The sequence below is a fragment of the Corylus avellana genome, chromosome ca9 (genome assembly GCF_901000735.1).
Source record: "Corylus avellana chromosome ca9, CavTom2PMs-1.0".
Classification (NCBI taxonomy): Eukaryota; Viridiplantae; Streptophyta; class Magnoliopsida; order Fagales; family Betulaceae; genus Corylus; species Corylus avellana.
Window position 1 is genome coordinate 14,119,989 of NC_081549.1, and position 13,322 is coordinate 14,133,310.

The 13,322-nt window shown below is 37.8% G+C and overlaps 2 protein-coding genes across 2 annotated transcripts; both read left to right on the plus strand.

The window, feature by feature from the left end:
* Window positions 1–1,060: 1,060 nt before the first annotated feature.
* On the plus strand, window positions 1,061–1,805 carry LOC132192114 (protein SRC1). The gene is made up of 2 exons (XM_059607332.1): window positions 1,061–1,495; window positions 1,586–1,805. The coding sequence occupies exon 1, from the start codon at window positions 1,126–1,128 to the stop codon at window positions 1,462–1,464; it is 339 nt and encodes a 112-aa protein (XP_059463315.1). The 5' UTR covers window positions 1,061–1,125; the 3' UTR covers window positions 1,465–1,495; window positions 1,586–1,805.
* Window positions 1,806–8,757: 6,952 nt separating this feature from the next.
* On the plus strand, window positions 8,758–9,753 carry LOC132162341 (uncharacterized). Its single transcript, XM_059572584.1, has one exon. The coding sequence runs from the start codon at window positions 8,758–8,760 to the stop codon at window positions 9,751–9,753; it is 996 nt and encodes a 331-aa protein (XP_059428567.1).
* Window positions 9,754–13,322: the final 3,569 nt, after the last annotated feature.

Here is a 13,322-nt window from a genome sequence, read left to right on the forward strand (position 1 = left end):
AACTTTCATTGATCAAAATTCAAAAAAATTCTGAATTTAGGGTTCTAAGTTTTAGATTTGGGGATTTTTTACTTTCTTGAATTCTTGTTAAATTCATGGCATATAGGCTATAGGATTGCATTAGAGTTATTGGGGAGTAGTAGGTAGCTTAATTTCAACACCCATAATCTCAAATTTGGACCCATTCGTATTTGGGGATATTTTTTTTTCCAAATCTGAAAATTTCCTTGAACTTCTTGATTGTTTGTCGTGTTTAAATTTAATACATTGGGTTGAATCCCATTGAAGTTATAATCATGTTTGGACCGAGGCCCATTGGCCCATACCCATTCGAAGTTGGATGTTTTATGCTCAATCCGAATCTTTCCCAACCCGTATTAAAATTCTTGTCAGTTGATGCGTAACTTGTGGTCGTTGTCGACATCCTCCCCCCGTATTCGTTGATACCTACTTTAAGCTATCTTGGAACCTACAACAGGATAACTCTCCCAGTCTGTCGGCAAGTGATCATAAATATCTCTCTACGACGTTTAAACAAGTGGTTCTGATGTCATAAATATCTGTCCACGACGTTTACACAAGTTGTCGTTGTTTCGTGATTGGAACTCTTCTTCCTGATCCTGAGTGGACGCTACCCCATCCTTGCTTTATTCGATGACATGTGTCAGAAGCACGTGATTATCTCTGAAATCTTAGTGGTCTGTGGCCCTCAAAAGGTCAAAGTCTCTCGTCGGCAATCTCTGCCGTGTCCCACGGCTTTATCGACATCTCATCACTTTCTCTTTTGACCTCCGGAAACTTCTCCTCTCTCTCTTTTCGTTTTCTTTTTCTTTTTGTAAAAAAATTATATTCTTTTACTGTTTTTCTTATCCTGACACATGCACGATCTGATCTTCAAGCATTCCGTGCTGGCCAATATCAAGTCCACGTCTACACGTATCAATGGGCATGTATGTAATTTCGAAACACGGATTGGATATAATTTTGTTTTTGTTTGTTGTGACGTGGCACCTGCACCCCGCTCCTCCAATGCTGTATATAAGGGAGCCATGGAGCTTCATATCTCTTCAGATCCGATCACAACTACAAGCAAGACTTTTTCACACAGAGAAAAGAAAACAAAGAATGGCAGGAATCATACACAAGATTGAAGAGACCCTCCACATGGGAGGCAACAAGACCGGAGAGCAGCACAAGGCCGGAGATCAGCACAAGACCGGAGATCAGTACAAGACCGGAGATCAGTACCACGGCGAGCACAAGGCCGGAGATCAGTACCATGGTGAGCACAAGACTGGTCAGCAGTACCAGGGCGAGCACAAGGAAGGGTTCACCGACAAGATCAAGGACAAAGTCCACGGCGGTGGCAGCGAGGACAAGGACGGGAAGAAGAAGAAGAAGGACAAGAAGAAACATGGTGAGGGACACAAACACGGTGATAGCAGCAGCAGCGACAGCGACTAGATGTCTCTCAAACATCAAACACCATGCCTAGGTATTTTCAAAAGCATCAAACTTGGTTTTTTATTTTTTTTTTCTGCATTCAATAAACTAATTTGGTAATATTTCTTGTTTTGTGTTGCAGGTGTACGGGGTGACCGTAGGAGTTCCTTCTTATCGAGAGAGAAGGGGGGAAATAAAATAAAACAAAAACAAAAACAAAAAACAAAATCTTTGTCTAATTCGCCTCTTCCTATATTTAGTAGTAGGAGTGTTCTTCCCTAGCCTAGGCAAGCTCATGATGTAACACCCTCTTTTTATGATGTAATGATTATTATAATAAGAATATGTTTGGTATTTTACTCCATCGGTTTTATCTATATTTGTTATTATATATTTATTATATTAATTAAATAATTAGTATAATATAGATGAAAGATTTTGAATCTTGTGCTCCAAATATCTTACGCATATTTTTTCGACTTTCGTTACGAAAATTTTGAACTTCTCAAGAGCTTGACAATTATCATCAATAGTAATAATATAAGTCATTTGTCACATGAATTTTAAAATTATAAATAAAGTAAAAAGTTAATAAATTACATATAAAATTCAACGATAATTTTAAAAGTAATATTACATTTTGGATGATTCTAGAAGAATATTTTAGAAAGATTTATAGTATTACTTATCATTAATAAGCAAAATTTAGGTTAAAGATTTTCTACAATTTTGGGAAAAAAAATTTGTAGGTTTCTAAATTGTGAAATTTAAGTTGTTTATTTATATCAAAACACCTAAAAAAATGTTACATATTAAAAAAAAAAAATTAACATGTTATAAAAGCATAAAGATCAAATTTTCTTCTCAGAAAGCTTTATTTTATTTTTTTTTCACTTTTATCAAAATATGATTTCTGACTCAATTTTTTTTATAATATAAAAAGCAAGAACATGTTTTGATATAAAAAAACTGCCTAAATTTCATAATTTAAGAATCTAAAAAAATTGTAAAAAATCTTGATCCCAAAATTTATTTGTAAGAAGTGAGAATTCATTAATTAATGAAGATGAGGAAAAACTTGTGCTCGTTCAAGAGGTATAATGAAAGTTCGGAGTCTTAATTTTAGACTTCTGAATTATTACGCGTTTTAAAAAAATATTTTCAAATTTTAAAAATTTATTTTCAATTTGATTTAATTGACCTCTCTTCGTCAGATTCAACCATTCATCCCTAACAAAATTACTAAAAAGACAAAATTATCTTTCAATTTTTGATATATATATTAATTTGAAATTAAGGGTAAATTTTAAAATTTTATAAAAAAAAATTAAGAGTATAAAAATTATTTTATCACTTTTGATTTTAAATTTGATGGATATGTACTTTGCATCAAATTAAAAATTAAAAAATGAAATTAAAATTTTTTAAAATTTAAAATAATTTTTTCAAAACTTAATAATAGTTGAGTGTCTTTTCTTTTAAAGTTAACATGATAACTCTCAAAGGTCATTATTCTCGGCGAATCATTTCATTTTGTCTTTAGTTAACATTCCTCTCTACTCATTGAAGTGAATAGGACTCTTTCAAAGATCATTATTCTTAGTGGATCCTTTTCATTTTTTGTCTTTAGTTAACTTTTCTCTTATCCAACCGATAAAAATCAAAATCCATAAAACCAATACTCTCATAGAGGAAACTATTTTAACCTTTATTCTATGCTTTCAATCCTTTTTTTAAAGATATGCCACAACATGGAGGGGAAGTTCCTTTAATTATGGGTCTCTCAACCTTCTTTATTACGGACTAAGATTCTCTCCAACCTCCTTTATTTTTTTTAGAAAGCCTTGTAATGCTATTTTTAGGGCCTTTGTTTCTCGAAAGGCCCATGGGACCATCTCAGTCGCCTAGGTATCTACTGCCCACAGATGCCACCATTCCGCTTTGGAGCTAGTCCAGCTGGACACTTGCTGTTGTTTCACATTTTAACTCCAAAATGAATAAGAGACTTGTTTAAGGGTGAAAAAGGGGACGTTAATAATTGTCTGCTAATCGTTATATATATATATATATTAAAGGGTAAAGTTTATTTAATTCCCTCAAATTATCACGACGACGACAATCTACCTCTCAAATTATCAATTACAATAATATACCCAAAATGCTAGCAAAATAACGAAATTACCCATATAAAATTTTTAATAAGACAAAAATGCCCTTAAAATTTTGAAAAAAAATTAAATTTTAGTATTTTTGTTTTTATTTTAGCAAGGGTAATTTTGTCATTTTTAAAAAAATTGGGGATACATTGTCATTGTTTTGGAAGTTTGAGGGGTAAATTGTCGCAATTGATAGTTTGAGGGGTAGATTGTCATTGAGATGGTAGTTTGAAGGGGTTAAGTGGACTTTACCCTATATTAAAATTTAGAAACGATGTCGTATATATAGTATGATATTATTGTATTGCCATAGAAATGACATCGTTGTTTTTTTTTTTTTTTTTTTTTTTTATATATAATTTTTTTTTTATTTTAAAAAACGATTAGTAGTTATTAGAGTTACTAACTGCCGATTAACTGCTAGGCGGTTAGCGGAGGCAGTTAGTGGATTTTCTAACCACCTAGGCGGTTACAGTTAGCGATTTTAACTAATAACCGCTAATCGTAACCGCCTTTTCACCTATATCACTTGTTTTGATCTTGTCTCACTAAAAAAAAAAAAAAAAAAAAAAAAAAATCTAGAATCTAATAAAATTCCCACATTTTGCCTATCAAAATCTTAGGTTAACTTGGGCCATGTGCTCTTTTACATCAAATTGGGGCATGTGCCCTACACCTAGGATTTTGATGAGCATAATATGAGAGTTTTTTTATTAAATTTTAGCATTTTTTTTTTTTTTAAAAAAAAGTCAAAAATCCAAAGTGAGTGAATATTTTTCGCCATGCGACGCACCTTTCCACAAATGTTTGATCTACCCAATGGCAGAGGGATAGATCCTCCGATGGCTATGAAAATTTTATGTATCATGTTGATGGGCCGCCTCTTTCTCTCTCTATTTTTGGCTAATCTTCATTTGTTTTACGGCTGTCTTAGTACTTCACTCCGTCCAAATTTATTGAGTTGAGTATCCGAATTAGAAACACTAAAGCATCTACACTAATTATATGTCTAAATTAATAATAATTTGAACAAATAATGTGACAAATTTTATATGAAATTGACTGGACTCGTTTATATTTGTCCCTTAGCATGTGAAAAGTGTTTGGGAGATAAAAGGTTTTAAAATTTGTACTAAACATTAATAGACATATTTGAGCATCAATTTAGTCCAAAATCCTATGTTAATGAGCTTGAGTCTACTTAGGCATATTAGCTATTTTTTTCTTTTTATTTTCTCAAGTACACTCACAACAAAAGGCACATGTTTTTTTTAATAGCATTTGTTTCTCACATGTTTATTTAATTTTTAATAGCATTAATAAAAAGCACGTGCTTCTCACATATTCGAATAGATGGGTCTCATACGGAGTATCTCACTTTATCTACTCAAATTGCTAACAATTCATACATGAAATTACTGGAAATCCCAATCACTTACTTAAGAATATTTGGTTGTCATAATATTTATGATAAGTAACTGTTGGGTCATGGATCGGCCACATAAGGCCCAACGGGCCTCTTGGTCCAGTCCAATGTACATGCTCGCTAAGACCAAGCCCAGGCCGAGACTTAGTCGGCCCAACCCGATGCATGGTCAGCCCACCAAGGGCATAACAGTCTTTTATCGAGGGTAGATCGGTCATTCCACGTATGAAGGAAACCACGATCACTAGATGAATGTGGGGATTCACCTAGCGCCTAAGCACGCACCCACTTTCGACAAAACGCGATCTAGCTGTCAACGCCAAACCGACACATGTGTACCCGAGGATTACTCGGGCACCCACGTCTGATGTAAGCGAGGCCAAGCCGCCAACAAACATACCCCCCACGATTTCATGATCGTGGAGTATCCCACAATCTATGATCCACATCCCCAACATGGCACACGTGGATCCTGGGAACGTGGGGCCGAGGATTACGAGGGGACAACTCCTACCTGATGCCTATAAAATGGAGACCCCAGTTCACTGTTTCAGTGATCACAATCTTAAACCTCAAACTCTCTCTCTCTCTCTCTCAAGCTTTCTTTGCTCAATTGCTTTCGTCCTTTCAAATCATTTACTGACTTAGGCATCGGAGCTTCCCCCACCGGCAACTCTTATCCTATTATTTTCTTCTTTTACAGCCCAACGACTCCTCAAACATTGTGCTACTCTTCGAGAACCGTGCCACGTGACAATCCTCGGAAAACTGTCATCAACAGTTTGGCGCTGTCTGTGGGAATTTCGATTTTCATTAGTTCTTACCATTCACAATCCGACATGGTGACTACACATTCAAATCCTGATGGCAATGTTCAAGTTGGAGTTCCTGGAACGTCCAACGATCCGAATGCTCGGATTGCCTCATTGGAAGATCTCACGAAGCGTATGATCGAGTCCATGGACGCCATGAAGAAGCAGAACGAAGACCTCATTTCTTGACTCTCTGCTAGAGAGAACTGAGATGGCAGAGAGCGTGAAGAGAGACGCGAAAGGAGTTGCAGGGAGAAACGACCTGTTCGTCACGAGGATCATGAGAGCTCAGTTCATGGCAGCCATGATACGACAGTTCAAGGAGGATTTCACCATGACCAATCTCATCACGAGAGGCGTCACAAGACCAGCATTGACAAGTATGTGAAGGATTTGCAGGAGAAGTATGCAAAGATGGCTCTTTTGATGAAGAATGAAGTGGATCACTCAGTAGCTGAGGATCTGATGCGGAATACCAATTTGCCCTTCACAGATCGAGTAATGAGATACTCTCACCCTGAAAAGTTTAAAGTTCCTCGAGTGGAAAAATATGACGGGAGCGGGGATCCTGCCAACCATATGGAGAGCTTCCGAGCTCACCTAATTCTTCATGGCACCCTTGATGTGTGCCAAATATTGCACATTTTGATCCCTTAATTTACATTAGTTAATCCTTTAGTTGTGTCGTAATCTAATGCTTTGTGTTAGTTTTATGTTTTTAGTGTTTTTAGGTAGTTGAAAGAAAATTGCGTATTTAAAGTGAAAAATACGGAGTTTGGAAGAAAACTGGGAAAAGTGCCATCAAAGTAGGATCAAGCGCATCATCCCGTGCTCGAGCACACGTGCGCTCGATCTCAGATGAGTCATGCTTGAGCGCACCCACGTCCACCAGCAAGCCACAAGTGCCCGAGTGTCGCGCCGCAAGGGAAGAGCTACATGCCCGAGTGCGATAAAGTGCACTGGCCATGCGCTCGGGCGCACTCGTCTGCCAGATATGACCTAGCACCATTTTTAGGGTTTTGAACCCTAGAAGCCCCTATAAATACGTTGTTAAGCTTCATGAAAAGGGGGCCATAGACCAAGTCTGAAATTCTCTACAATTTTTCTCCCTTTAGTTTTAGTTTTCTTTAGGTTTAGATTTATTTTTCAACAATCATGTGGAGCTAAATTCTCAACTAAGTTTGAGGATGAAGCCTCACCGATGAAGAACAACACAACTTTCATATAAGTCAATATTATCTTATTTTATGGATTTTTAAGGTTTCAATTGTTTTGGTTTAATTTAATTATTGAAATTACTCTTAGATATCTATTGTGATTTCCAGATACATATGATGTTTTAGGAGAGTTTCATGTAATTGTTTTCTTGGATCTTTATTAAAAAAAAAATTGGATATCATTTGTGATTTGTTCGATTGATACAATTGATGATTTGGTTTAATCCGGATATCTTTTGTAATTTGTACAATGGATGGATACATTAGATCTTTTAATTGATTTGCATAATAAGACATACATAGGATTTATTTGTGAGAACTTCAGATTTTATTGAAGAACATGGAATGTGATGTTCCGACTTGGTGGATGTGGATTCCACAACTTTAGTATTTTATCTTTTGATTATTGTTATTGTTATTTAGTTTATTTTTTTCTTTTATTCAAAAATCAAAATCTTTTGGAACTAGGTTAGGATTTAATTAATTTAGATATATTTTATTTGCAAAAATACAATTTCCTGTGGATTCGACGTCGCACTTGCATAAACTATATTGCAAATCACTCGTGCACTTGTAAGTAACCTTAAAACTCGCAACAACCCCCGACGAGGTCGCGTGCCAAGGCTTCCCTTTGAGTTTGAAGGGAGTTGCCAAGGAGTGGTTCGGGAAGATGCCTCCCAAGTCCGTGGATAGCTTTGACTCACTTGGACGCCAATTTTTTAGTTAATTTCCAGCAATCCAGAAGAGGAAGAACCCTGCCTACCTGCTGTCCCTTGTGCAGGGGAAGACTGAGTCCTTGAAGGACTACATGCTGAGGTTCAAACGGGAGAAGTTGACCGTAGAAAGTCCGAATGAAGAAACGGTGCTTTCAGCTTTGATGAACGAGATTAGAACCGAAGGGCCACTGATGGTCGAGCTAGCTCAGAGACCAACGTTGGCAACTCTTCGGTAGATCATGAACAAAGCCGAGGAGTTCGTCAACCAAGAGGAAAACATTGGGGCTTTAATGAAGTCCAAAGCAGAGGTTGCCCAAGGAGAGGCCACCAGCAGCAAGGTAGTACTAGGGAGCTCCGGGAAGAAGAGGAAGGAAGAGAAAAGCCCGAAGACTTCGGGAAAGAAGGTGGAGCAACCACACCAGCAGGGTCAGAGACTGACTCCATTGAATACCAGCATTATCGAGGTATTCATGGAGATTAGGAAGGATCCTAACATCAGATGGCCGACAAAGATGAGGACTCCTCCACAAAGAGGCAACAACCAAAAGTTCTGTGAATACCATAATGACCATGGTCATTTGACCAAGGATTGCATATCTCTGTGCCATGAGATCGAGAACTGCATCAAGAACGAAAAGTTGGTGAGGTTCCTAGTCGACGAGAGGGAGAGGAGTAGAAATCCTCAGAAGCCTCTGCAGATAGAAGCCAACCATGAAGATCTGAAAGAGGACGGGACAAACGAAGAAGATGCGATGAGCCGAGGATAGATTAGAACGACCACTAACATCCTCAAAATCAAGATGTGATCAGTGAAATCCATACAATTTACGGAGGAATAGCTGGTGGAGGTGAGTCCAACTTTGCGTGGAAGGCTCACACAAGGAAAGTGAATGTAGAGGAGGTTCTCCTTCTTGAAAGGCCCTCAAAGGCCCAAAAGAAGGATCCGATGATTCTGTCGTTTTTGAAAGAAGATGCGGAGGGGGAACAATGCCCCACGATGACGCATTGGTAGTGATGGTGACAGTGGCTAACCACGCCATTCACCAGATTTTTGTGGATAATGGAAGCTTGGCTAATATCCTGTATTGGCCAGTTTTCAAACAAATGGAGATTGATCGGGAAAGGATCAAGCCATTTGGCTCACCACTAGTTGGATTTGCAGGAGAGCAAGTCCAGCCTATGGGGCTCATCTCTCTTCCTATTATATCGGGAATAGCCCCTAAGCAATCGACAATCATGGTGGACTTTCTGGTCGTTGACCGACCATCTGCCTACAACGCAATCATTGGTCGGCCATCATTGAATAAATTGAAAGCTGCAACTTCAACGTACCACCTGAAGATGAAGTTCCCAACAAATGAAGGAGTCGGGGAGGTCAAAGGTGACCAGGTTGCAGCAAGGAAGTGCAACAACACTTCACTGAAGATGCCTTCGGGATCTGCACCCCTAACGATCAATAATGTGGGTAGTAGAAAAGAGGGTGAGCCAGTTGAGGAGCTGGTAGATGTTGCTGTGGGGGAAGGCAAAGTTGTGAAGATCGGCTCACAACTAACCCCAAAAGTTCGAGAAGGCCTCATTGGCTTTCTTCGGGAAAATGTGGAGGTGTTCACATGGACACACGAAGACATGCCTAGAATTAGCCCTGAGGAAATTGTCCACCAGCTGAATGTGGATCCAGTGATGAAGCCGATGAAACAGAAGAGAAGGAAGTTCACTCCCGAGCGAAATATGGCCATTGCCGAGGAGGTGGAGAAGCTGCTTAAGGCTCAGTTTATTGAAGAAGTCTACTATCCTTATTGGTTGGCCAATGTAGTATTGGTCAAAAAGTCTAATGGGAAATGGAGAATGTGCGTAGACTTCACCGACCTCAATAAGGCATGCCCGAAGAACAGCTTTCCACTACTGCGAATTTATGCGTTAGTGGATTCAATAGTTGGATATGGGCTACTCAGCTTCATGGATGCATTTTTTGGTTACAACTAGATTTACATGCATCCATCTAACTGAGATAGGACTACATTCATCACGGACCGAGGCTTGTATTGCTACAAAGTCATGCCATTCGGTATGAAAAATGCAGGTGCCACCTATCAGAGGCTAGTGAACAAGTTGTTCTAAGGACAGATTAGAAAAAATATGGAGGTCTATGTCGATGACATGCTCGTCAAGAGTGTGTTACCACTAGGCCACACACATGATTTGCAAGAAACGTTCAAGACGTTGAGGTAATATTGGATGATGGTGAATCCCGCGAAGTGCGCATTTGGAGTATCCTCAGGGAAATTCCTCGGCTAAATGGTGTCCAACCGAGGAATCAAAGCCAACCCTGAGAAGATCCAAGCAGTCCTGGACATGCAACCCCTGAAGAATACGAAGCAGCTTCAGCAACTGACGGGAAGGATTGTAGCGCTGAATAGGTTCATTTCTCAGTCAACTGACAAGTGCCTCACTTTCTTCAAGATTTTGAGAAAGGCATTTGAGTGGTCTGAGGAGTGCGAGCAAGCCTTCGAGCAACTGAAGATGTACCTGGCTAGCCCACCTCTGTAGTCAAACCATTCTTGGAGAAGTGTTGTATTTATACCTAGCCGTATCTCCAACTGCGGTTAGTGCAGCCCTAATCCAAGAAGAAGAAGGCGTCCAGAAGCCGGTATACTTCATCAGCTGAGCATTGAGGGGAGCCGAGGAAAGATATGTGAAAATGGAGAAGCTAGCCTTCTCCTTGACCATTGCATCAAGGAAGCTTCGGCCATACTTCCACGCTCATACAATCAAGATGCTAACCGAGTATCCACTAAAGAAGGTTCTTCAGAAGCTAGATCTGTCCGGCAAGACTAGCGAATTGGGCAATCGAACTCGGGGAGTTCGACATTGAGTTCATCCCTTGGAATGCCATCAAATACCATGTACTCGCAAACTTTTTGGCAGAATTCTCCAATTTGCTAGAAACAGAGGGACGAAACATGGGTGATCTACGTAGATGGGTCATCCACAAAGAAGAAAGGTGGAGCCGGAGTAGTGCTGATCGAAGTAGATGGAGAGGAGTTGCGTAGTTTCTTGAGATTGGAGTTCAAGACTACCAACAACAAAGTCGAGTATGAAGTGGTCCTAGCTAGACTTAGCTTGGCTTGGGAGATGGGAGCAAAATTCATTGAAGTACAAAGTGACTATCAAGTGATTGTCAGACGGATTTGAGGAGAATTCGAAGCCAAGGGAGATAAGATGAAGCTGTACTTATTCAAAGTACAAAAAATGCGGAATTTTCAAAAAATTCTGCATCATCAATATCCCAAGGGAAGAGAATGAAAGGGCGGATCATTTGGCTCGGATGGGGTCGGCAATAGACGACGGTGTGGAAGAAACCGAAGAGCCAGCACAATTCTACTCTAGCCTGCCATAACCGGGGAGATAGCGGTTTTGGCGATAGAGGTGATGCCCAAGTGGGTAGAAGAGCTAGTAGAGTACTTGGAGAAGGGTACCCTTCCCACTGACAAGAAGAAAGCAGTCCAACTGAGGACTAAGGCTGAAATCTGGCTCCTTCCACGCAAGACGACTAGGATCAAATGGTTTACAATAATGCTAAGAAAGAAGAAGATCGAGACCATTCTTTTTGAGACAAAGGGCTTGACTTCTATCGGGTCAGTGTCGAGGGAGAGTACACCAACTAGTTGGCTATGTAAAAAGAGAGTGGGCTAAAGGGGCATTTTCTGAATGAGAAGATTCTCTTTCTACATTCTAGACATATCATGCCTCTTCCTTCCTTGCCCGCCTCAGAATATTCCTTACTTTTTGACTGGTGGTACGAAGTCGCATTGATTGAATCGGTTCTGGTCTTCGCTGAAAAAGTGAGGCTTTACTTGACGAGAAGACAAAAATTACCCGCTTTTTGGGACCTGCAAGAAGCTGAGTTTATTTGCTTTCTTTCGTCACAGTAGTTGGAAAAAGAAAAAGTCAAAGCAGTAGACCAGTAGTCCCATTATCCACCTTTAGAGACATTTTTTAAGAAGGTTCCGTTTAACACATCTTGGCCAAGTAGGAAGAGCATGAAATAAGTGCTTTGCCGGTTGAAGGTGCTCTCTTCTCTACTCCTAGACAGTTGGGGTAAATGGGACTCTTTACAAATAGGGTTTCATGTTACCTCTTCTCAAGTGTGTCTCCAAGGAGGAAGGAGATTACATCCTCCAAGAGATTCATGAAAGAGTCTGCGACAGTCACGCATAGGGCTGTTAAGTGAGTGAAGTGTCTCGCGAGCAAGCTTGAACCCGGCTCGTGCTCGACTAAATGAAGCGTTTCGTGAACACAAATCCTGGCTCGAATATTAAATGAAGCAAGCTTGGTTCGACTCGATTAAGCTCGTGAGTAAGCTCGTATAAGGCTCGTATATTTTTTAATAAGTAACAAATAACAACATATAGTCAACATTACTCATTTACTCAATAATAACAAATATATTATATACCTTTGGTTTTTTTTTTTTTTTTTTTTCTATTCAAATAAGGGAAACTAGGGAAGGGAAAATATACATTTGTTTTTTGTTATTTATGCATATGTGTGTATATATATTATATATATGTATATATTAATATAAACACATATAAGAAATATTCAACCATATGATATGTAAATAATAAGAAATATATAATATTATCATTAATCATTTTATCATATAATATAATCATATGGTACAACTGTACAAGTTATTGTGTCATTTAATAAAAATATTATCATTAGATAGTTTATACTTTGAAAATTGGAATCGTATACGGTATATCACATAATCATTAATCATTATATAATCATATGGTATATTTGCATAAGTTATTGTGTTATTTAATCAATACATTATAGTTAGATACTTTATTCTTATAAAACATATATGATATATCACATGATCTTAGATCTAAGATAATATTAATATTAATTGTGAGATAATATGATTATAAAATTTAAGTATGAGTGTATGACCATTAGATCATGAGGAATTTATTACTTACAGTTTGAGTATTACTATGGGATTAAATAATTAATAATTAAGTAACTAATGTATTTCTTATAATTTATACATTATAATCACAATTTACGGCAAGTAAAAACTTAACAATTTGAATTTAAATCATAGATTGTGAATCATGACAATGAGATCATATATTATAAGTATATAAGTTATAACAATTAACATTGACCCATTACCCATATAAATTAGATAATGATACAATCATATAGCTGTATAAGTATATAAATGTTTACATATAAGATACAATATATATTAATATTGACATTATATACTTGACTCGTGTTAAGCATTAACATTTTAATATATTAACTAAATAATACTATATGTAATATGAATATATAATGGTAGACTATTAGTGCGTGTGAGTGTGGCATAAAGCGTTTCATATTATCATTTAAAAAACACTTAATCTAAAATAAGAAGAAAAAAAATGCAATTGAAAAAACAAAATTTTTAAATCGCAAATATTAAAATTGAAATATCAAACTGACCCTAAATAATGCTAAATAACACAATTTTTATTCCTAATTCCTAAATTTTG

Excerpts from the sequence above, each read along its gene's own strand:
- LOC132162341 (XM_059572584.1), top strand. The coding sequence starts at position 8,758 with ATGCCCCACGATGACGCATTGGTAGTGATGGTGACAGTGGCTAACCAC.
- LOC132192114 (XM_059607332.1), top strand. The coding sequence starts at position 1,126 with ATGGCAGGAATCATACACAAGATTGAAGAGACCCTCCACATGGGAGGC.